At 36.8% G+C, this 26,796-nt stretch overlaps 1 protein-coding gene across 2 annotated transcripts; it reads right to left on the bottom strand.

Annotated features, from left to right (window-relative positions):
* Positions 1-403: 403 nt before the first annotated feature.
* Positions 404-25,884, bottom strand: wdr44 (WD repeat domain 44). 2 transcript variants are annotated; one of them, XM_065293560.2, is made up of 20 exons: positions 25,612-25,884; positions 25,373-25,528; positions 22,366-22,399; positions 19,576-19,653; positions 18,140-18,764; positions 17,789-17,922; positions 17,563-17,655; positions 16,257-16,393; positions 15,302-15,385; positions 14,842-15,100; positions 14,589-14,727; positions 6,696-6,760; positions 6,485-6,601; positions 5,473-5,595; positions 5,204-5,395; positions 4,265-4,366; positions 2,389-2,504; positions 2,082-2,209; positions 1,471-1,614; positions 404-1,169 (listed from the first exon to the last, which is right to left on the bottom strand). In XM_065293560.2, the coding sequence occupies exons 2-20, from the start codon at positions 25,447-25,449 to the stop codon at positions 1,081-1,083; spliced, it is 2,736 nt and encodes a 911-aa protein (XP_065149632.2). In that variant the 5' UTR covers positions 25,450-25,528; positions 25,612-25,884; the 3' UTR covers positions 404-1,080. The 2 variants fall into 2 exon arrangements, with proteins under 2 accessions (XP_065149632.2, XP_065149633.2); XM_065293561.2 differs by having other exon boundaries at positions 1,480-1,614.
* Between the last annotated feature and the right edge of the window lie 912 nt (positions 25,885-26,796).

Genomic DNA, 26,796 nt, shown 5'->3' with positions numbered 1-26,796 from the left:
GATTTATTTGACATCTTAAAAGTTGTCTTGTGAAATGCTCCTATAAGTAAGTTTTTTTATTTTTGCAATTGGTAGCAACTCCTCAAATCAAGAAATTTAAAATCAATTGTAATTTCAGGTTTATTAAACTTTTAAAAAATTCAGTGCAAAAAGGAAATTGTATAATGTATGAAAATATTAATTGGATATTTTTTTTGAAAACATAGAAATCTATCGTTGGTATTTAAGTCACTAAATATTGACATTAAAGATATCCGTACAGTTAAAAACATTTGATAAAAACTTTTTTCATGATCAGGTTGACATTGGAATAAATGCTAAATAATATAAATCCTTTAAAAAATATTGATGTGCATGTTCAGACTAAGAAAGAAGCATAAAGAGACAAACTGAATCACACCAGTGAAAAATGCAATGTTTTAATGCATACATAGATTAAAACACCATACATGGGAAAATCCTTTTTTTTTCTGGAATCGTAGACATAAAAAATCTGGTTCAATTATTTTTTACAACATAACACTGACAAAGACTTCTAACCTGAAATGAATTTAGTTAGTGCTAATGTTGGAAATGTGCGATACTTTCTGGAAAACACTCGAGGTTGGGATTAGAATGTGCAAGAAAAAATTAAAATGCTGTGTGTATTTCTGCTATCAATTCTGTTTACAAACAGGCTTGCAGTTTCACTCATCCATTAAAATGGCATCATCGATCTGTGCATTGAAAGCCCTTTTGTGTACGCACGATAACAGTGTAATAATAACGCTCAACTATTCATCTCCAAATGAAATCAAATGATTAAAAAGGTAAAAGAAAGAGAGAAATGTGTTCGGCTGTGAAGACACTTAAATCCCTGTTACTTAACTGTCCCCGCCCTCCAACTTCCTGGGTCCCTGTTCTCCGCAAATAAGGCGGGGCTTAAAATCTCCACCTCTCAGAGCACTCACCAGCAGCTGATTGGTCAATAAATGGGGGCTCAGTCAGATGTAAAGTGGCACTGCTTTAGTTTACTCAGTTTCAGCTCTGCCCAAAATAAGAGGATTTTTTACATTATTTTAAGGTGTTCAATACAAGCACTCAGTATTTTTTAACATTGACAAACACTTTAATGGCTCCGGTGAAATCAGCAGACAGCAAAACTTCAGAGTGGTCTGTTTTCAGCGCCCCTGAGAAACAGTAAGATAAGATAAATAAACAGCAGGAACAGAAAAATTGGTGTCACTTTTGATCACACATGTGGGGTGGTTTCCCGGACAGGGCTTATCCCCAACTACAATGCATGTTTGAGCTACCTTAATTTAAAAACAAATTGCACTGCCATATCTTAACATGTATCAGTGTCATTATTTTGTCTCAAGATGCACACCAGAATTGTTTTTGTAAGGTATGCTTGTAAAAACTAATTAAATGTCCTAATATAACTGGGAAACCGCCCCATAGAGTTTACGGTTTTAATGTCACATTTACCATCAGTACCTGATGGGATGGTCTCGGAGTCATCCGTGTTGTCACTCTTGCAGTCCGAGTCAGGCTTCTCTGCTCCTGCCTCCTGAGGCACAATAAGATCCGGATGCGGAGCAAAAATTGCAGATGTCACCACCGCATTATGAGCTACAAGCAAACAACAAAATCGATTAAAAAAAATTACAAACAATGATCACTTCTGTTTTAGTTCACCCAAAAATGAAAATTCTGTCATCATTTACTCACCCTCGTGTTTTTACAAACCTGTATAAATGCCTTTGTTGTGATGAACACAAAAGAAGATATTTTGAGAAATATTTGTAGCCAAAATGATCAGAGGCCCCAATGACTTCCATTGTATTCTTTTATCCTACCATGGATGTCAATGGGGCTTTTGATTAGTTTGGTTACAAACATTCCTCAAAATATCTTCCTTCACATTCATCAGAACAAAGAAATTTATAAAAGTTTGTAACAACATGAGGATGAGTAAATGATGACAGAATTTTTGGGTGAACTATCCCTTTAAGAAGCATTCCTAAAACGGATAGAATGCCAAAAACTGACACTGCTATCAGCATATGATTCATTTTTGTTGTAACATCAAATATTACCTTTGATTCCTTCCCAAAAGTCATTTCGGTCTCTCCGCACAGAGGTAAACTTGCTTAGGTCGTGGTATGTGCTCCAGATGTACACATACCTGTCCTCTGAACCACTCACAATGAAGGAATAGTCATGGCTATAAGAAAAAGAAATTGAATAAAAGTAAAATATGGGATCTTAAAATAGGATAAAAAAACAGAGTGTCTATCTATACATGGGTGAATCTCACATCACTTTGCAATACAATTTATGCTAAAATATAATTTGGGGGGGGTATCAATTATCAATTATACCACAAGTCAGCTGTCTTCTCACCTGAAACTGGCTTTGATCTGACTGCTGCTGTTCACATAACCTTTGTACTTCATAGAAAGAGACAAATCTCTCAGGTCATACAGACGAATCCGAGAGTCATTTGACGTCACCAAGATCTGCAGTGAAAAAGATGTCAAATGGTTATGTGAGCTGTCAACTCAGACAGAATGGTGGACATCAGGTTTTATTTTTTTATAATTTGTGAAATCCAGGCTAAAGTCTCAAGCCCGGAATACACTGCAGGATTTTTACAATCCTATAAGATCATATGAAGAGTTTGGTTCCAAAACGCAATAAATCCATTTTGACAAATTTCGGTAAAAACGTGTTTTCTATACCAAGAAAGTGACAAGATGAAAACCACTATTTTCTATAACTTGGTTTTCAAAGATTTATTATAAAAACGAATTCTTTTTTCCACAAAATGCAATAAATCCATGAACAAGTTTTTTGTTCAAAATTCTATAAATCTATTCAATCAACGTATACATGTGCATTCATTTTTGCCATTTTATATACATTTAGTTGAACAGTTGTACACAATGATTAAAAAAATAAACATTAATGGCATTAATCAGAACACTTCCTTTGTCATATTAGGAACACTGTCATTGCTGCACGGTTATACTTGACGTCGTCGCTTAACATTTTTCACAGCGATCAGCTGTGATTCTCGTTGACGTTGAGTAAAATTATGGAAAGTTTTTCATAAGATCCCCTGGGGTCAATGTGTTAGCACGAGTGAAGCTAGATGCTGTCGGGAGAACAAGCAATCGTCTCCCAAGTGCCTCTCGCGTAAATTATTAGATGTTGATGGCTTACGTTTCTTTCCCGTCACAGAAAACCATCACAGGTTTATCAATGCCATTATAGTATTATTTTGTTTTTGTTTGTTTGTTAATCACAAAGTACAAAGTAGATGAGGAAAACTAGGACTCTGTGTACTCAACGCACCGCCATTGTTTGTTTACATTGCGTGAAATGGTGCGCTGTAATTTGTGGAGCGGATTTATTGCATTCTGTAGAAAAGGAGGAGTGGCGTTTATTGCGTTTTGGGAAAAAAGGGAGAAAAGATGACAGAATAACACATCAGATATTGGATTTTGCGTAAAATTAAGAATTTACTTTTAAATACTGACCTGATATAAAACAGATTTTGGCAGTAACTCATTTTCTTTCAAAAATGGCCTTTATTGCGTTTTGGAACCGAACTCTTCATATTACCTTATCACACTGTGCGACATGGATAATTTAAACGGGTACCACAATTTAAGCATGTAGACCGCACGATGATGACAGGAAAGGTTTTGACGGCTGCGTCATACGCGAGCACAACGTCACCAGCATGCGCTAGTGGTACACAAATACCAGTACGTGCAGGTCGTAGCAGCAAACACACTGTGCGTTGATCCGGATGAATTTCTGACACTGTCAGAAAACTATCGTAGGGTATCTTTGGACGCAAGACCGGGAAAACGGCCATCTTTGAACCTCCCTCACTGTACGACATATGACCACCAATAAAGAGCCACGATCACAGAAATCACGCCAATTGTTTCACAATGGCAATCTTTTGGCTGGGACAGCCAAAAATCGTGCAGTGTATCTCGGGCTTCAAATTAAAATTTTAATCTTTGATGACCTTACTCTGCCAATAAGATTTAAGATATCAAGGTTATATTTTTACAGAATGTCCTTTACATTATGTCGGTTGATTGTAGAAATAGTAAATCATAAAAATTGTGACTTTAGCTGAGGTTTTCACAGACTGGGTCATATTTTATTATGAAGCAGACAAAAGTTTCAAGTCTAATGTCAGGCTATTTATATTTTATCTGGATTGCTATATTCGTGACTCATTTCCTGAGCGTCTCACCTTATTCTCTCCGGGAAGTGGCTCGATACCTGTGATTTTTCGGCCCACGCGATTCCTGCCTCTTGTGGAGCGAACATGGATTTGGGTGTGATACTTGAGGCGCTGAGAAGAACAGAAAGAAGTGATAATGAAATCCTTATCAACCATTTACAGCTTGATTTATACATACATTTTGTAATACTGCAGTTTCAGAAATATTTCTTCCTGTTAAAGGAACCATTCCCAAAAGATAAGCATCATCTCATTAGACAAAAATCATGAAGTTAGTATAATATTTTAGAAAATATTATAAAATGCATTAGGTAAGTATAGGCAGGTCTTGTATTGTGTATTTCACAATAACAACCTGTACATTATCCTGCTTATTAAAAGGCTATTTACCTCATAAGTAAGGTAAGGAGCATTAAATATTGATTTGAAATATTTTATTTGCTCATTTTTAACAGATGTAGACCTTCCAATAGGCAAACCTGTTTACTTTTGTTTTTTTAAGATAAGATGTTCAAATGTCACAAAGACACTATTTGGTTTAATTATTTGTAAATACGTCATATGATTTGCAGCATCTGGGTTACCGTGTGTGATTAGTTTTGAGCGGTTGTTATCTGGAAATAACAAACCTGAAAATGTCATCAGAATCAAGCATTCCAACGAGCCGTGCAATAACATGAACGAAAAGTAAGCAATATAGTTTTCCAGCATTTAATAATCTTTGTTAATATTAGTCAATGCCAAATTGTTCATGTTAGTTCACTGTGTATTAACTAATGTTAACAATTTTCAATGTTTGAATGTATTAGTAAATGCTAAGATTAACATGAACTAAGATTATTAATGCTGTAGATGTATTGTTCACTGTTAAATTAATAATGCATTAAATAATGTTAACTAATACAATCTTTTTGTAAGTGGTTCACCAGTTACTAAACAAACACACACCTCTGTGTCATAGAAGATACAGCGTCCATCATAGGTCCCGATAACTGCATATTTTCCATTCTGGCAAAAGTTAGCGGCCGTAATCAATCGCGTCTGTCCGTCCACCTCATTCCACAGTGCCACCTTTTTATCTGGAATATTCCATAAACGCAACTTTCCATCCAAAGATCCGCTCAAGAAATATCTGTCATCCTAAGGGAAAGAAGCAACGATTGAAACACACAAAAACGCACGCAATAGTGTGGATACGTGCGGACAGGTACACTCACCCTGGGATGAAATGCGATGGCTGTCACAAAGTCTATATGCTGAAAGCAACATAGACACTCTCTCCTGGAGATGTGCCACAATCGAACCGTCTTATCCATAGATGATGACAGGAGGAAGTAATTCTGAGCAAACAACAAAATGCAACAGATATTGATTGCAACGGTTATTGACTCTAAATGACCATTTTTTTTTATTTACTTGCCCTTTAATGACCTTCTAGAACAAAAGATCATTAATTTGTTACATTTTAATTCACAACAAAGTGTCCTTTCCATGTATTTACATGATCAATGGGGACTGAGACTTTTTTTAAGTTTTATAATGAAAGCGAGAACACCAAAGTCAATAATATGACTTGCATGCAAATAAAGCAATTTACGTAATCACTAAAATAAAAATATTTGATCCTTATAAATGATTGGAAAAAAACACTAGCATAATACTTTGAAATCCTCAAATTTTTGTGGGTTTTGAATGACACCAAATTGTGAAAATTAAAGAGCACCTATTTTTTATTGCTAATAACAACGTTATTTTGTGTATTTGGTATAATACAATGTGTTTGCATGGTTTATGGTTAGAAAAACACATCATTTTCCACATATCGTACATTTTTGTAGCTCCAGATTTCACTCTCTTCCTAAAGCGCACTGATTTGAAAGGCTCATTGTCCTAAGTGGGAAGAATTATGATAATATCTGTATTGTCTAAATCACCAATCCCAGGAAGTAAACTGTTGCCTACAATCCATGTGTTTGTTGTTGTCCAAGAAAAGAGATTTACGTTGGAGACGATAACTCGCGTCATGGTTTACTTTGGGGTTTGTACCATTTGCATATCGTTAACATGTACTAATACACATTTACAAACCAAAGGAAATGTAAAAACGTGAATCGGACAATAGGTGCTCTTTAAGACAAAATGTACATTTTAGTGTCATCTTTTTATTTATCCTTCCAAAGTTGCTTTAATACAGAGGCTTAGCGAACACTGAAGGTTGTAACCTCTTACCTTTGACCAGGAAAGATCCAGCAGGTCAGCTGTATGACCCTTGTACTTGCAGAAAGGAACCTGTCGGAATGGTACGTTTTTATCCTCGGTGTCTGCGTCCTCGACTGCAGCTCCAATCTTGTCGAGAGCAAGAGAAACAGACGCAGATATTTTATAACCCTAAGCAATCATTTGTCAGTATGAAAATGGGGATAAACGAAACATAGCTTACCCCTCCTTCAGTATCTGATTTAGAAGAACACAGACTCTCCTGAGAGGGAGACGGGGATACACGTCCTAAAATAGAAGAGAGGAAGAAGAGACACAAGGCTTTTAAAACAGAAACATACTTCATTTTCAAACTACATATGAGGAGCTCGAAGGCAAAAGGTGCTAAGTGCCACCTCCGTAAAAAAATAGATAATGATATTAACTCAATTTTCACATTTTATACATTCATACTTCAAATCTGTGGCCTCAGGCCATTCAGAAATACCGGTTTGTTGGCAGAAACAACTAAAAGAGAGATAAAAATGCTAATTCACAAGAAAACATGGCAGATGCACTTAGAAGGTTTTTGCATCTAGGCTCTTTATATGAAGTACATTTTTGCAGCTGTCATTAGACTTTAACTGAAATAAAATGCATGGAAATAAGTTTTATTCGTTTACATTGTTATAGTTTCCACAGCTCAGACAAACGTATTACCCTTATAGATGGTTTCATCGGACGCACGTGATACACGTCTGGATTCGAACCTTACTTCCGGTTTCGTTTTTTTAATGGTCTGACTTTGCTAAACTGATCTCTTGAACAAATGCCTCGTCGAAAATAACAAATGTTTTGGTTTCCTAGGTAATCTATGTGTTGTTTTGTTTGCTTGTTATATAAATAAACTATGTTTAAAGAATTTGTTGTTATTTATTATTAGCGGAGTTTACCGGAAGTTAGGTGCGGACCGCGACAGCGGCTTGTTTATGTTGTTACTGCTGAAACGGTCTATATGCTGCTAAAGTGCTGAATGTGTGGCATTCAGACAAACATATTGACCTGAAAATGTCATTTTAGGTCTAGCAATACATTTCACTTGAAGGCACAAGTCCAGGCAAGACATTGGCCCTTATTTATCATTCTTGCGTAGAAACGGGCGTATATGTTGGCGTAAGATTATGCTTACACTCCTCTCACCGCCTGATTTATGAAGCTGTGCGTACCTCTGAAATTCAGGTGTACGCAATATCTGCCCTTCATAAATGCGGCGGCTGAAAACGATCGTCATTAGAATAACACGCCCATATAAATTCAAGTCTCCACCTCCCCCACGCCCTCATTTTACGACATTGACACATGGAAGACGGCAAAGACGAGAAACCAGGGAAGTGGAAAGAAACAAAATTGTTTTATTTGGGAGTTTAAAGAGCGGGCTTAAAAACACATTAATAATTGCATGACGTTTTGTAAAATTTGTATTATTATTTTTATTATTAATGACGCTTAATTGATATTTAGAAGAATAATTATTTATTATTATTATTATTATTATTTAATGTTGCCTACATCTAAATTATATGTCTGCTTAATGGTTCGGTTAAGTTTTTTTAAAATAATATTTTAAAATGATGTAGTAACTTTTGTAGTGTGTTTTTCTGTATTTACATACAGTTGTTTGTTAGCTAAGATCCAGTTTGATACGGAGCTCCGGATATAATTCAAATTAACAATTTGTTTCCACGACATCCACATGTTTTACTAGACTAATTCATAATTTGAAGTAATAATAATTGTAATAGTAATTACGAAATATTATAATAATTAATTCCAAGGAACAAACTGTTGAATATTGGGAACGAATTTTATATTTATGGCCATACTTTAAACTAAATAAGAAAAAGAAGTGTCCATATGTAGCATAAAAGATAATTCGTGGCCATGATTTTGTCCGCATGTCATCATGATCGGATTTATGGCTCCATTCAACACAAGCATTTTACCTTATTCATGTGTAGCTATTTATTTATCATCGAATGGTATGTAACTAGCTTACCTTTTGATGCATTATTACCATGTTTTCTTTCAATGTGCAGCTTCAGATTCCAGGATGAATATTTGCTGACTTTTACAGTCTCTCCGCACTTCTTTTCAATGTTTTCTTCCTGTCCAATCTTAACTTTGATTTTTACTTTACATTTATGTAGAAGGCTTGAATTCCATAACTTATTGCTAGACGTTTTTACAGATTCTCGAACTAGCAAATTATTAAAGGGCGTTCTGGGTTCAACGAGCGGTGCTGAGCGAGCAGAATTTTTAGAGAAGCGCTTTGATGGTAATATTACCGCACCGCTCAAGGCTCCGCTCCGATCCGCTCACATGCTTTGCCCTGAAACGTCAGGTAAAGCGCCCAGGCTCTCAACTGAAGGAATATGCCTACAAATCAAATGCTTCGGTAAAGTCTCACAAATTAAACATTGAAGTACATGTTGCATAAAAATAAACACTGAAGTTTATAATTACTATGTTTTTGTTTTTCTACAGTGGGTCATAATATATCATATATTTTCGTTTGTCAGTTCGTTTTGGGGTGTTAGGAAGTGTTTGCGCATTTCTGCACTAACTCAAAATGTGCGTACACCACCTCCTGAGCAGGCGTAGGATTTGAGCGTGCCGTACGCCAACGTCCATATTGATAAATCTCAAAGTCACCGTGGTTTTGGGTGTACGCCAGGTGTACGCTGGAAATTTGGTGTACGTACTTTTGATAAATGAGGGCCATTGTCCCTACACCTTAAATGTGTCTTAAATACGGTTCTGGGACAATCCCACATTAATGACTGTACCAGATCCCACTTATCACACTGTAGCATATGGAATATATTAATAAATGTGAAGACTAAAGTTTTATAAAATGAAATACTGATTTAAGTATAAATATCATTATGTAATAAGATACTTATGCAAATGGTCAAATAAATAGTTTAGTGCAGGGGTTTTCAAACTGTGGGTCGAGAACCACTGGCGGGTCGCGCAAATGTGGCTTGGTTGTTATAGTGAAATGACACAAAACCGGTTTTGTCCTATTAATGACAATTGATGCCAATGGTTTTGATATCAGGTCTTTTGGGATTGCAATTTAACTTGCATTTAATTCATACAATGAAAATATAAACTACTCTCTTCTACAAGAGAAAACATTTCTTTTTGTATTTCTAAATGTATTTTTTCTTTATATTATTATAAAAATATTTATCCTGAGATTATACCCGTCTTAGCGGGTCAGGAAATAAAAATGTTTGGGAATCACTGCTTTAGTGGTCAAAAAAAAATTGACCAATCAGGATAAAATATTCTGGGGCATTGTATAATGAAAGTCTGTGTGTTGATATTGATGAAATGTTCCCATATGTAAATATTGTGATGTTAAAAGAAAATTATCTTCTTATTTCATTACATGTATTTGACTTCTTTTCTTCAGTTGAGCACATACATTTTATAGTATTAAAATGCTTGTGTCACATGATGAAACACTCATATGACAAATGTGACCCTGGAGTACAGAACCAGTCAAATGTGTATACATCATCTGAAAGCTAAATAAAAAAGCTTTTTATTGATGTATGGTTTGTTGGGATAGGCCAAATTTTGGTCGAGATGCAGCAGTTGCTGTAAAGGCCTTATTGACTGAACACGGGAAGTTGCACACTTTTACACAAACCAAACTTGAATGGGAAATCCTCAAGGAACTGAAAGCAAAGTGAAGTTTGCAGGCGAGTTTCTGGCCAATTTTAATTCGATTTAAAAATAAAGTTTTGATATATTTATGGTAGGACATTTACAAACTATCTTTATGGAACATGATCTTCACATAATATCCTAATGATTTTTGGCTTAACAGGAAAATCGATAATTTTAACCCGTGCTATGTATTTCTTGCTTTTTCTACAAATATACCTGTGCGACTTACGACTAGTTTTGTGGTCCAGGGTCACAAATAGTCACCAAACACACAAGGACCAATGAGATTCAAAGTTACTGCAGTACCGCTGTGTTCCATAGATATGTGACATATTGAACACTAAATAAGGTCATGTATTAATCATTACCTCTCCCAGACGTATTTGTTTGAAAAAGTAAGTTAAGCATTTGTTTTTAACATTAAAGGGGCTGTCCGTAAGTTGAGAAATTTCTTACCGTTACTGACACCAGTGGCCGTTAAAGAAACTGCAGCTAGTCTCATGCTCGTTCTCGGTGGGCACACTCGTACGAGCATGACCACAACAACCAGAGTTGCCATAGCAACCACAGACAGCTCATTGAGATTCACCAGCATGTTTACAAATGTAAGAAAAGTTACAGTACTGTAAGGTTATTGTTTGACAGAACATATTTTAGCAAAATGTTGCAGTGCTACTTTATATTTTCAACAGAAGTCTACTTCTAAAAGTTTTGTAACACGACACTGTAAAACACACTCCCGACACTCACAATCTTAATGCACTCGTGCTCTGAATAAAGATAATTCATATAAGAAAGTAACTTTTGAAACGGTCCTTTGCTACATGCTATCGTTAGCATTACACCACAAAATAAATGCTATCGTTAGCATTACACCACAAAAACAATAACATAATATATTACAGATGCCCTGTAACTATGTCTTACCTTTGCAGTAAAAAGGAAACCTGCTCAAGGTCTGTTTTCATACCCAGCGCTGACCGGAGCTCCCTCCAAGAATCAAATGCCAATCCCATGTTTAATCTTGTCTCTTCCCCGACGCCCGTTCACGCACTATTTTGGCCGCACTAGATAAGGATTTTTTTTTAACTTACGAGGAGTTTCCATGAGTGTCTGGATTGTGCTGGAAGTTGGTTGCTTCTTTCCGTCTACAGAGTCCATTTGAAACATGCTAGCGATTGCCGCTGTTTACTAATGACTGCCGTACGCGTCTATATGGAACGCCCAGGTAGACGAGCACGCGCATGACGTCACATTTTGAATTTCGCGCCAATTCGGACCCGACTCCTTCAAACAGAAAAGAGCCTACAGGCTGATAGAGACAACCGTGGAGGACACTCAAGGTGTCATTCTTTCTATTACATTATGGTTGCCTCATAAATATACAAATGAAAACTCTATCTTAAAGATTTTTTTAAGTAATAAGTTACATTCAGCCCCTTTAAGCAGTGTAGGGGTGAGCACGGCACAATCTAACATGGGGTTAATTGTAACACGGCTACCTTACATATTTATACAGGGCAGAGCAATCTGTGCTTTTTGTATTTTTCTCTTACTGTCAGAAGATGATGATCTGTGAATTTGTGAAAATTTTTAAAGGTGACATAGAATGATTGAACGGGGTATTTATCCTTGTTCTGTGATGTGACATGTAGACAAAAAAATTTTGTTTGGGTCTGTAATGCCTTAGAAGCTTCCTAAAAACCTCTCTCAGATAGCTCTATTAGGGTGGGGGATTTTAAACAAGTGGTTTTGCACCTATTTGGCTCCCCCTACTGGCTTAACTTGCAATCTCATTACTGATTGGCTGACTTTGCTGCCACTAAAAAAATGTAGCCAATTATTTTAAAGTGGAGGGGCAGTGAGATGCCTGTGATGTCATAAGCATCAGTTTTTGGGCCGTTTTCTGGCTGACATTTCTAAAAGAGGAATTTCTATGAGACTGAGATATTTAGCATGTCTAGCACTTTTTGTATGTTTGTGAATGCTGGTAGACTACAATTATTCAACAAAGACAAGGTAAAAAGGTTTTTCATTCTCTGTCCCCTTTACAGTTTTTCTCAGTCGCTTTGGTACATTTCTCGAATCATACACACAATTTGCAAAACAGTAAGTGCATTTCTCAAAACAATTCGTACAAATAGCAAACACCATGGATAACCTGCAAAAGCCACTCTTTTTCTCAAAATCCTTAGTTCATCTCTCAAAATTAAATATCTGTGTCAATGAACATGTCAGTGCCATCAGAATAACAAGTCCTTGTGTCATTGTGTACGGATAAGACAGTCAAATTGTTTAGTCATATTGTCATTATAACAGTTTACTCTGGAGGGATGTTCTATGGCTAAAGATTTGATGACAATATTGTAAATTGTAAGTTATACCTTAGTCTAAGTTATGTGGGAGTTTGATTGCAAGAGACTTGACAAAATTTACATTTACGCTTTTACTGTTTGTACTGTAATTGGTTGACAGACCATGTCATAATGATACAGAAAGGAAAAGACAGCACTGCATAACATAAAAGTAGAAATGTGAACATGGGACAATATCTTTAGGGAAAACTCTTCCACCTCCTGACCCAGCAAGCATGTTTGGCTAAAACAAGGCTAAATTTTGGCTGCCAGTAAAAGTCTAATAGACGTCTAACCATGACCCAAGAATAGACAATGTGTATACTTGTAAAAGAAATGAAAGCAAACACCTTGAACACTTGTTGACTTTGCTTACATGTTGGAATATCATACATCTTCAAGTTATTTTGGCAAAAATGGCATGTAACCAAATTCAAGGTTATTTAGGGTAGAAGTGGGTTACTATTGGGTCTATAGTTAGCAATCATTTCAACGTCTCGGTTTTTGCTTGCTGGGGGACGTTTCTGTCTGTTAGAGAAAGTCAAGATTCACCTGCGAGCAATTTACCAATTCAGGACAGATTTAGAAAAAAACGTCTAATGGAAATGTATGGAAATATGTTTGACCAAACCCTGTATTATGAGAACTTGTTCAACCATTTTGCAAGTAAAGACTTATACTATGAACCAATGCCTAAATGTTGTGTGGAGTGAGACTATTCAACAGAGACCCATTATAATACATTTTGATCAACATGACATAAGCAACTGATAATGTAGGAAAAAGCAGAGAATTGTACATAATCATTTGCATGGATGTACCAAAGCATTTGCAACTTGTTCAAAGAAATGAGAAACTGCTTTTTTGATGTGCACAAGTGACACAATGATGTGAGAATTGAACAAGCAGTTTTGAGAATTTCAATTCTGATCTGAGAATTGTACCAAAGCGACTGAGAAAAACTGTAAAGGAGCATGTCACCAATAGAAACATTCATCTTTATTGAAAGTGCGTCATATTTGTAGTCGAAATGTAACATACATATCGAATTTGGTGCCTATTTGACAGAGAAAAGGGGTGTTTGTAGTCTCACTCCCTCAACAAAGATATTGGACTTCCTTCTTTCAATGATGCAAAATGATGATTTTTACATCATTGAAAGAAGGAAGTGCAACACAGAAATCTGTATTTCTCCTGTCTCAGCGGCAACTGAGGAAATGATGCACGACCATTCAAAAACATGACTGGGGTTCTAACTATACAAAGCTTAATGCAAATGGGTGAAGTGTCCCTTTAATGTTTTTTGGTTAAGATATTAAACAAAAAGTGTTTTGGAGCCATGAAAGTAAATTCTTCATCTTATGGTTTTTTTCGATTTCGATTTCTGAGTTGGTTGCCTAAGTCACCCAATCCAACCTTATGTTTTAGGTAACAAGGCAGTGATTAAAATAACATAACACCATTTTGAAACATGTCAGCAACTCCTAGTAACTGATAGCTGGGATTTAATAAATTTTTACGGGTTTTAGTTGTCTCACAGTGTTACAATTAATCCTCATATACAACGATAATGAAATGAAAACAAAGTAAATAGTATACATCAAAATGATAACTGTTAATACAAAATCAGGGGAAATAAGTGACGGTTATGATTTTTTTGTCTTAATTGTGCAGCCCTTTCAAAAAAATCTATTTCTATGCACTGATGCATAATACAAGGATGGAAAGATGAATGATCATGGATGGATTAATGTGTGGATATCTATCTAATAAAGGCAGATATATAAACAATATCCACCTTTAGTATATATACAGAATTTTATTGAATTATGTGTGTTCCTTTTCTAGAAGGTGTTACAACAACCCATCTGTTTGTTACAATTAACCCCACCTGTGGGGGAAGTTGTTACGTTTGCAACTAACTTAAATATTTTTTGAATGAGCCAAAGTCAAAAAGCGTTAGTTTGTGCCCCGCTCTTCCCTAAAAGTACTGTATGTGGTGTACAGAATGGAAGCTTTACATAAAGATTGTATGTGGTTACCTTCTGTATTGTATTTTATTCTCATGTTGTTGAAATAGTCGTAGGCATTTTTTAAAACCCAGATCCGGACTACATTATCCTGCCCTGCTGTAGCCAACAGCCTTCCACAATGAGAAAACTTCATTGTCCAGACCGCACCCTATGAGAAAGAGATAAAGAAAGAATAGTGGAGGGAGTTGTCAAACTACTAAATAATCAACCAAATAATTCAAGAAGGTTAAAAGTGACAGGAAAGGTCACACCCTCTCCTCACCATGTGTTCTCCGCTCAGGTCCTGCACCACTTTGATTTGGTCAAAATCAAAGGGCCCTTTGAAGCTGTGAGCAGCTTTAAACTTGACCGGCCTGGTGTACGGCATTCCCTCATCGTCACTGGAGGATGGGTCGTCCTGGTCCGTGTGGAACACTTCATCTCGAACGCTCTTGACTTTATTCACGGCCTTCTCGCCATATTCTTCTGCCAGGTGCTTTGCCCTCTTCACCGATTTCCCCAGAAACTTTTTCAGCTGTGTACTGAGTGAAAGAGCAAATAATCCAACAGAGGAATGAACAGGGCCCTATCGACTTTTATTTATCTTTATGCATTTGCCAGAGACTTTTATACAAAGCAACTTGCATTACAAGGAAAGTTAACCCAAGAAAAGTTAACCCACATTAAAACATGTAACTGATGGACAGCCCTAATATTTTTACAACATAATATTCATCTCTTACGTTCTCTGTTTGAGTTTTCCTCCATCTGTGTCTGTAAGGGCAGGCTGGGATTTATCATCATCATCCGACTGTGCCGCATCATTTCTGCGGAGGAAAGAGAAAGATTGAAATCTGTGGAACCTAAAGCATTAGAACTGTCACCTTATAGACAGGAGCACCTTTATACCCTTCTCAAAATTTGGCTGAACTTAATCCTGATGCAAAATGAGATTTCTACCAAACTGAACCAGGACCAGATCAAGTAACCTAAATGTTAAAGATTAACCACAATAATGGAAACTACAAAACGTGTATCAGCTCAGCACTACGAAGCACTTGCTGCCAAAATGTCCCATGTTGTGTTTACTGGTTAAAGAGAGGAGATGAGATTACATGACTTCTCCCTTCAAAAAAGGAAAAACAGTCTGTAGGCTTCACTTTGGCGGATAAAATGAGGGCAGATGAAAGTGTGGAAAATAAGATTACTGACAGGATTCAATCCTCCAGCCTGAAGGCACCACAGCGTTAGCAAGAAGTGTCATAAGAAATATTATAAAGAGTGTCAAGGAAAATGATCCTCTATATCATGTGTTTTTTAAACTGTAGGTCAGGACCCTTCAGAGTCACTTGATTGTAGCGGTAATGACAATGATTTTAATATGATATACCTAAGGTAATTGGTATCGCAATTAAAGGGATATGAATGACAGAATTTTCATTTTTGGGTGAACTATCCCTTTAAACATACATATCATTAATAAAATGAAAAGAAAATATGAATTTCGTCATATTTTACATTTAAAAATAGATTGGTGGGTCCATGGATAGATTGCACCAATTTAGATGGGTCACAAAATAAAACATTTTTTAATTTTCTTTAAAAAATATTTCACAAAGCCCAATCAGACTTGCATCCATCTATCATGTATCCTCAAGAAGGTCTAGAATAAGTATGTGAAAAATGCTAATTTCTTACGAGATATATTCCTTTGTTCTTCTCATGATATGCAATGTAAGAGGGTTGATTCCAGTGGGTAGTTTCTCTTCGGCCTGAATCAATGGGATCTCCTCCCCAGTGTCCAGATTCTTGATCATGACGCTTGCGAGAATTTCCTATACAACACAAATGCACATAAACTATGCACAGACTTTTACAAATGATGATTGAAATTTAACATCCGTAGGCACACAGAAGTAGGGCTGTCACAAGATTAAATAATCGTCATTTCTCGATTGTTTAACCTCATTGCGATGATTTCAGATCACCGCAATGATTGCACATCTCTTTAAAAAACACAAAGGGGAGCTGCAGCGCCTGTATAAACGAGAGAATATCATATAGCGCTCCTTGACTGACAGTGTAACGCGATACATTGCAAAGCCATTCAATACAGTGGAAAAAGCAGCATTTAAATAAATACTGCAAATCTTTAATAAGCAGTATGAACTGCCAGGTAAAACATACATTTCCAAAACAGCAATTCCAAATTTATGGAAGTGAAGTATGCTATTCTTAAGGATCTGCAAGGAATTTATTTTTTTGCAGGCACTAGAGACATGTGGTCCAGTACCAATATGACCTTAGTAGGATGGTCTACTATTTAAGGCCTGTTATGGTATAGTTAGTTTAATTTGATTGCATTTTTATATTCAGTTATTTTTCAGAAACTTTATTTTGTTTATTTATTATGAAGAATTTTCAGTTTTCTTTAAATCTGCATTATGTGTATTAATATATATTAAGATTTAATTTAAATAATCACAACAATGTGTGAAAATATTTCATGAACAAACAAAAAAGCAATAAAACAGACAATTAATCGTCATAATCGCCACAATTTATTAGGCAATTAACCGTCAGCCAAATTTCATAATTGTGACAGACCTACACAGAAGTGATTTTTTCAAGTAATATAGTTCAGACTAAAGGCGCGGTCACACTAGACTAGAGAATGCAAATATTTGTGGACAATGCTGCGGGGAGTGGGCATGGAGCTGTTTATTAAAACTTTGGCTTCATCCATTTTTGCTTTCAGTAGAGGGAAATGTCACTCTATGACATACAGGTTCGGTAATGGTAACAGATCTCCATGTAATACGAAATCGCAAGTCAGAGTTTACCAGACATGAACTTTGCTATGCAGCGACCTGCGAAATATCGAAAGCTTGCGTTTTCAGTCAGACGCATTTGTATGCGTATGAAAAGAACAAAAAGTCATGTGTGACCGGCCCTTAATGCAAGCATGCATGCACACACATGCACACACACAGAAAATAATTACCTCATCTGTTAGCTCTCTCCCCGAGTTAGACCTTGGTCTCTGTGGCCCTGGAGTCTCACTCCCACTTGTACTAAATGCCTGCTCATCATTTTCCTTCTCACACACAAAAAAACACAAATTGATGATGTTAAATACTCAAAGTTTTCAGTCTTATCATTTTAAAATAATTGATTCTTACATATTTACATATTTATATTATTTGGTCAAACTATTTTCAGCTACAAACCTGTGCAGTAACCACTTTGTCACCACTAGTGGCGCTAGCGAGATCCAGGGAGTGCTGGAGGTCTTTGGTAATACCTCTCATAGTGGCACATGGGCTGACCAATCCACATGGCTCATCTGTTGGATCTACAGAAACTGACCAATCATAGAACACAGTATTGCTTTATTCACCAATTATTACCTTTATAAAACCTCAGACTTAAATGTGACAAATCACAGGCTATAAAGTCCTCAAACAGTAATTACCAGACACATATATCATAAAAACATGCAAATATGTCATTTCTAAACTGTGTACTAAAGAAACGTATGTTTAGATATAATATCAACAGCTCATTACTAAAAAACCTACCCTCAAGCCCTGTGGGTCGAATCAATTCTTGGGACTTTTTACTAGGTGGGAAGTTGGGCCGTGAAGGGGGAGGCGGCCTAGGAGGTGGCGCTGCGGAAGGTGGGGGTGGCCTTGAGGGTGGCTGCTTCTTGGTGCTAGCTACAATGTCAGGCTCCACTGTAAACTGTCTGGGAGGTTTGGAAGGACCGGAGCCATCCGGTTCAGTCATAGGGACTTGTTCTAAAATGTCTGCCGTTTTAGGAGTTTCTGCACACGGCACGGAAGAAGGTTGTGATGGCTGACCCAAAGCACTAGTAATGTCAGGAGGGGGTGGAATAGCTTGGTCCTGGCCCACTTGGGCTGCATCTGCCACATCTGGTGCTCTTTCATGAATGTCCCGTGACCTCACTTCCTTTGGTCTTACATCAGGCAGCTGGTCGGTGGGACCAGCATCACGTAATACCTGATCAGAGTCATTTGAAGTTACCATAGAAGCCTCAGGAACGTGGATTTCTTCAGAACCGCAACCTTCTGCTCTAAGGATCTTCTCATCTTCAGATAAAGTTGCATACGGTTCCTCTCCTCTCAACAACTGATCCTCCACTCCATTCGTTTTTTGACTTTCCTCTATAATACTGTCAATAATCTAGAAAGACAGACATCAGAAAGCATGTGTGCATAAAGTATGCAAGGTAACAGGATGGAGCAACTTTTTTTATCTAACCGATCCATGTGTGGAGATCGCTATGTTTACACTCATTACCTAAACTTACATTTCTCAACAATGTCAATAATGACTTATGACCATGCCTACAAAGGTCACAGAGTCCACATTTATTCACCCTGAGCTTGGCATCTAAACAATTTGAAGGTTTAAGGAGGGATTTAAACAAATGTAGGTTATTTGAGCAGGGACAACAACCACTAGAATGAATGATCTGCATTTTGGGCAAACATCCAACTGCATTTAAGTACACTATGAGTATGAGTACACTATAGCCCTTTTCACACGGACATTACGGAAAATACACAGAAAAAGCATCCAGGATTTGTCCTGACCTGGATCCCTTGATTTTTGGTTCATTCACACTGCAAGTAAATCCCTCATTTTAAATAGCTAAACCATAACTTCAATGTTGCAATGACCCTTGCGTCCTCACTACGCCCCTTACTACATTGTTTCTGCATCTTGTTCACACACAGAGGGCTTTCCGGGAATGTTACGGGAATGTTATTAGGTCCTCTTTCTGGGAGTGATCCCAGAACATTTACAGGATGTGTTTGTGTTCACACAGAAGCCTGTCTGCCAATTTTATGGGTATTTTCTGGGACTAAAGTACTGTGTGAATAAGGTTTATGGATCCATTACAAATACCAAAGAGTAAAGCAGAAACATAGAAGGAGAGAGAAAGCAGATGATAAAGCAAGAGAGTTGGTTGCATAACACGCAAAACTACCTGAAGGGAATCATCATTTCGGGAATCTGGCTGAGCCAATCCAGCTGTGACTTCCTCTACCACATTTTCTGCAAGACCCTACAGGCAAAAACATAATAATCAAATGGAGAGCTCAGATGCAAAAGCCGCTAAACGCCACCTCTGTCAGAAATGAGATACTGATATTGACCAAATGCTTTCAGCACATACATTCATTCATACAAAGACATTCGTTTCAAATCTGCTTAATCCTGACCTCAAGCCATTAAAAAAAAAACATTGTAGATTATAGATTTAAAAGTGAGAAAAGATCCAGAATGACCTAAAAGTACTGCAAGATCGGTAACAGCAGTAAGACCTGGTTTGTTGCATTTCTTGAATGTTTTATTCAAACATTTAACAAATCTAGAGTCAGGTGTCAGGCTACAAAGAAAACTGAAGAGCATTACATTTTATATTTATGTAACTAATGCACTTTAATAACACAAGATCAAGTGACTAAACCCAAGCCCTTTATGTATCGTTTCTACAGAATGGTACGGTACACAATTATGCCCGCCCTTGTCAGTGGTACCAAAATGGTGAACCATACCACTTTTTGGGACCCTTGTAAGGGAATACCTAGCACAGTAGTACAGTACCAAAAGGGTGAAGCAAGATTCACTGCAGAGTGTTAAAGGGACACTCCACCTTTTTTGAAAATATGCTCATTTTCCAGCTCCCCTAGGGTTAAACATTTGATTTTTACCGTTTTGGAATCCATTCAGCTGATCTCCGGGTCTGGCGCTAGCACTTTTAGCATAGCTTAGCATAATCCATTGAATCTGATTAGACCATTAGCATCACGCTCAAAAAATAACCAAAGAGTTTTGATATTTTTCCTATTTAAAACTTGACTCTTCTGTAGTTACATCGTGTACTAAGACAAACGGAAAATTAAAAGTTGTGATTTTCTAGGCAGATATGGTTAGGAACTATACTCGTATATACGCGTAATAAACAAGGACTTTGCTGCCGTAACATGGCTGCAGCAGGCGCAATGATATTACGCAGTGCCCGAAAATAGTCTGCTTTGAAAGTTACCAAGGGGCGCTGTGTAATATAGGAAATAGGAAAAATATTGAAACTCTTTGGTTATGTTAACGTGATGCTAATGGTCTAAACAGATTTAATGGATTATGCTAAGCTATACTTAAAGTGGTACCGTCAGACCCGGAGATCTGCTGAATGGTTTCCAAAACTGTAAAAATCAAATGTTTAAATCTAGGGGAGCTGAAAAATTTGCATATTTTCAAAATAAAGTGAAGTGTCCCATTTACTGGTTGACAGAAAATCAACACTTGCAGATGCAAGTAACTTCACACGCTGAATTAAATTGATAGTTCGTGTTTCGTGGTAACAATTATCACAGATTGACATGAAATCTTAGTAATTTTGAAGCTTTGATTGTGTTTATAGTGCGCAATATAACATGTGTTCATGTTTCACATGTAAAAAACGGGCTGATGTCTTCCTTGTTATGAGAAGTCCCTCCTTCAGAAATACGTATCGAGTTCTGATTGTGTAGTTTGTTTAGTGTGCTGTGATTCGATAGCAGCTTAGCTTAGCAGAGCCATTTGAGCCAAAGCTGGTGACTGACGTATTCATATGGGCGGAGTTTAGTCAACAAACTGTTTTACTGACGTCATTAAAGCAGGAAATAGAGGGCTGTAGTCCAAACCGGCCTTTCGTTGTAGGCTTTTAAAGGAGCATTTCACCTGTAGAAACATTAATCTTTATTGAAAGTGTGTCATATTTTTGTAATCGAAATGTAACATAAATTTAGAATTTGGTGCCTATTTGACCGAGAAAAGGGGTGTTTGTAGTCTCACTCCCTCAACAAAGATATTGGACTTCCTTCTTTCATTGATGCAAAATGAGGATTTTTACATCATTGAAAGAAGGAAGTGCAACACTGAAATCTGTATTTCTCCTGTCTCAGCGGCAACTAAGAAAATGATGCACGACCATTCAAAAACATGACTGGGGTTCTAACTATACAAAGTTTAATGCAAATGGGTGAAGTATCCCTTTAAAGAGGAATTCTATTGAAGAAAATATATCGCATTTGGAGTGAACTTTGAGCTTTATCATTTTACAGGTATTATTTATGCTATTATAACAACATTACACACTAACTCGGGTTTAAAAAATGTTATCAGGAAGAACGTGACCTTTAAAGTATGCTACTATTTTCATTTTACTATTTCATTTTATTACTGAAATCCCAGAAATTCTTATCAGCCCTTTCGAATTATCCATGGTTTAATTATACTAACATGCATTTATTGGAAAAAAGAGATTACAAGGTTTTTTTACCTTTTGGTTTTATTTGTAGTAAAACAACCACCAAATATTTACTATGGTCTCACCACAATAACCACAAGGTATTCATGGTATTTTTCTCCTAAGGGAGTAAATAATCAGAATTATATCGATTGCAAAGACGGACCAGACAATCAGGGCTTTGCATAACAGAGGGAGACGAGGCGAGACGGACGTGCTCTGTAAACGAAAGTAATAACATCAACATTTGTATTAATGTGTGCGTGAAGAAGAAGATCTGCTGTATCATTGTTGTTTACTGTGTTGCTTTGTTCTTCGCATGACATCGATCAGTCCCGATTCGTAGGCTACTGTACTGTACCATTGGTAGAAACGAGGCATTACTGTACAACTGAAGCTGTATTCATTTGTTGTGCTTCTTTTTCTCTAAATACAGATGTATTGAACAGATAAATACAGGTGTATGTATGAATGGTAAACTCCTACCTCGGGTTGAGGAAGGTCAAACTTTGCAGGCGACCTACAAAACAACAATGGATGATGGATTAAGAAACAGTTCTGAACTTTAAGAATTCAAATACTTACAACACACATATATGGGTAACAAACAGCTATGTTTTTTTCATTCATGCTCACATAAAGAGTTACCAAAAATGTGTGGAATTTGAGCCGTCATACCCTCTTTAGCTGTGTATGAAGTGTAATCTAGAGTAATCAGTAAATGTCAATGAGGGTTTGTTTGTACAAAAACACAGCTGGTGGATATAAGGGCTCCTCCCAACACTGACTTCACATATAAGGAGGTGTGAGAAATTAAATGAAGCCAGTGTGGCCCTGACACAGCATTCATGAACAGACAAGACCTTCAGTCTTTCTGAACACACTGTTTACTTTCACCGAGACCCTGCAATGTTACGCATTTTGGATACACTTATCTAAAGCAACATACGGAAAACTTATCATCTGTTTGTGTTTAATGGGAATGTTTGTTCCCATCATCAACATTGCTAAATCACTGTCACAAGTTTTCTGACACCTCTGACCCCTGTCATACTGCAATGATAAGACCGCATAGACTTTTCCTATAGTATTTAAACTCATTCTTCATACAGGAGAGGAGTTTATTTTCTGAACCTCAAGTCTACACATAAAAAATAACCCTATAATATATATCTTTGTTATATATTTTTCCTTCTTCATGATTATGGTGCATGTGTGGTCTAAGTTGTTCTTACGTTTTTGCATACATTTAAAAAACATTTTAGTATGAAAGTTTTTGTTTAATCATGATTTGTTAGTTAAAACGTCTGTACGGACATTCTTCAATCAGTTATAACACACTGAATCTTAGTCACTATTTATTTAGTCATCTGGGTTCTCTTTTCTAAATGTATCTGTCACATTTGTGACTCAAACACTAGCTGTCTGCCAAACTATCAGATGTGTAAGTATTGGAGTAAATGTACTTCACTACTGTACCCAAATATTTTTTGGCTACTTTTTATCAAACATATAAGCAACTTTTACTCTCTAGTCAACTACATTTTTTATTGAATAAATGTACTCTCTACTCAATTACATTGTAATTGACACTTTTACCATTAACCATTGTGCACAGTAACTTGGCAACTTTATCTACTGGGGCTTATTTCTTTACTAGTGGAAGAAGCGATATAACCATCTGCAGGAAATCGATGCGATTTGTCCTTATGCACCAAAGCGGCTACTCCACATGAAGCAAATCAAAAGCCTGCCGAATGCCAACTGTTTCATATCAATTAAAGGGATAGTTTACTCCAAAATTAAATTTTGTCATTTATTACTCCTCCTCATGTTGTTCCAAAGCCAAAAGACATTTGTTCATCTTCACAAACTAAGATATTTTTAATTAAATATACAAGAACTTTCTGACTCCCGATTGACAGCAATGCAACTACCAAATTCAAGGCTTAAATAAATACATCATTAAAAAAGTCCATGTGACTAAAGCGGTTCAATCTTCTATTCATAAAGTGACAAGAAAACTCTTTGTGCTCAAAACCCCAAATGAGTGACTTTATTCCACATTTTCTTCTCTGACATACCGCTGAAAACGGTACATGCGCGTGAATTGACAGGCAACTGCCCACTGAATCAGACATGATGAGCCATGAACACATACCAGTAAATAGGAGAGTTGCGTTTTTTACTGCAAACAGCACAACACGTATTAACAAAATGTGCCAAAGCACATTAAAATGATCCCTCTAAGCATTAATTTTGTCTATGTGCTCGTGGCGCTCAAAACTGACAGAAGAATGACAGAGGAAATGAGGAAAGGGGAGTTAAGACTGATTTGTTTGGTCTGTTTTAGGTTCTGCCATGTTTAAAGGTGGAGTGCACAATTTCAGGCCAACTACCAAAACACACTTGTAGCCAATCAGGAGTAAGGTGCGTGTCTACTAAACGACATCGTTGTCTGGGTTGCGTATGTGTGGGGCGGATCTATCAAAAGATGGTCCAGATTCTATTGGGCTAGGGGCATGTTTGTTTAGGTGATTTCAAATGTCAACAATGGCTTTCAGAGATCATGGACCCTGCCTTCAAGAGTTAAACATCTTTACAAATCAACTGTTCTTTGTTTTTCCACTTACACTTGGTGTGATTTCTTAGGGACGTTTAATATAAGCGCACCCTTACTCAAGTTGTAATGGAATAAGTGACTTTAATTTTGTAATGGAGTAATTTTTGCAGTAAGGTATCTAATACTTTTACTCAGGTACCCTTTATACCTTTAGAAACTAGCACATGTCTTAAAGACGTAATGTAAAGATTGTAAAACACTTATGAGTTCTCTTGATGAAATTGCAAATTGCATAATTTGTATGTCTGTCTTCTCCATATCTATTCACATATCATGCCCAGTAAATATTTATGTATTTCTCATGTTTGTTGTTATTCTGGAGAAGTGCTAAATTATGTTGTACAGTTGTGCAATGAATGACAATAAAAGTTTTATTCTATTCAGGCTATATTTGCTATATACTCCATATTTTGGGAATATAGTGGAAGTCTTGTTAACTAGATATCCTAAATCTTTTTATATAAATTACATACCATAAGACTTTGTTTTGGCGTTTAAACTATTTTTAAGACCAAGACCAGCTTTAAAACAACACAGTAACGTTACAGCCACATCATTTCCAACGCCACGTATCGTTTGGGACAGTCTCGCTAACATACTAAGCAGGCTCAGAAACCGCCCTAAAATGCTCACTACGTTTTAAGACACAAGAAACATAAGCTCGCTTTGTGTGAAAGTCATATGATTTTTATACACTGCGCATGATAAACATATGGCTGTGCAAAAGCAGTGTAACTATAGAAACTGAAGGGGCAACTGTTGACAGCTTTGACAGGTGCCGCCTTGTTTCCCAGTCAGATGACATACATCAGATAGCGCAATGATAACAACAATAAAATGCGATTTTTTTATTTAGAACAAGAGACTTACGCATGAGGTGAGGGAGTGAAGTTGACATCCTCCGCCGCATCGTAAAACTCCTCCGTGTCGCTGGTGTCAGACGCCATTAAGCCCGGGTTGCATACAGAGGCCGCCGCCACTGTTTCTGTTTCGGTAAACGACAAAAAATCTCCTTCCCCTTATGGCCTAGAAAATGAGAAACTAAATATTTATTATCTTGATTTGCAGCTGCAGTGTGTCTGTCATAAGAGGTGGGAGAGGCCACTCACCTGAATGCACGATAACGCAGCCAGACACACGGCCTAAGTTAGCTCATAAGATCTCTTGATCTCCGACGGGGGAGTTGATTTTTCCTTTAAAGCAATATCAAATGGGTTGGTTTATCCGATTAACGGGTAATGCAATGTGAAAGCCCTCCTGCAGTTGTCCATGCGGACTGTCAGTGATCCTAGCATATCGGGATGATCTCCCAGCGGGATTTATGATCAAAAACAACCCGATAGGAGGAAGAGAAACGGCGGCGACAGGTCTTCTCGCGTTCACCCGAGTCTCGCAGGAAATCTCGCGTTGTTTAGGGCGTGCCATTAAACAGCTGATCGGAGTTCAACTGTGCGCTCTTTTCTTGCAACTTGCTTTCTGTTATGATCAGTGATGGAAATGGCAGAGATTCACTGGGGCTACCCTAGCTGTGGACATTTAAACCATGCTTGCATGCAGCAAACTCAGTTTATTTACATTTGGCATTTGCATAGCGTTTTGAGGCTGGTTATGATAATTCAATGGAGATAGATAGATAGATAGATAGATAGATAGATAGATAGATAGATAGATAGATAGATAGATAGATAGATAGATAGATAGATAGATAGATAGATAGATAGATAGATAGATAGATAGATAGATAGACAAGGCAGACAGACAGACAGACAGACAGACAGAGAGACAGATGATGTTCTTCTTTTCATCCACTGGAGAGTGCAGTTGTATTGGGTCAAATAATATATAGTGAGAGAGTTAGTGTTAGAGATGTAAGCGCAAAATTATAAATTAAACTCTTGCCATAAAACATAAAGCCAAATACAAATAATACAAAAACGTAATTATTTCTAACTTATTTAATAATTAATAAAATTATTTATTACAATAACATGTCTAATTAATAAATTAATAAATGTCTAATTAAATAATTAGAAAACCCTAACTGTCTATAATTAAATCTAGCATGCATCCATCCATTATCTAGGATTCGCGGACATAATTATTTTCTAGCGTATGTAAATAGAGATTTTACTAGTCAAACTATAGCGCTATATTTGTGAACAATAATGTAATGCTTTACAATGCTTCATGTTACACAGTGATATTTAATACAGTACCGTCCAATCAACAGTCATCACCTCTAGACCGCTGAAGAATCCACCAATCACTACCCGTATCCTTGCGCCATGAACTTC

This window comes from Paramisgurnus dabryanus, chromosome 5 (genome assembly GCF_030506205.2).
Source record: "Paramisgurnus dabryanus chromosome 5, PD_genome_1.1, whole genome shotgun sequence".
NCBI lineage: Eukaryota > Metazoa > Chordata > Actinopteri > Cypriniformes > Cobitidae > Paramisgurnus > Paramisgurnus dabryanus.
The sequence above is the reverse complement of the archived record's forward strand: the minus strand, read 5'-3'. Positions and strand labels throughout refer to the sequence as shown.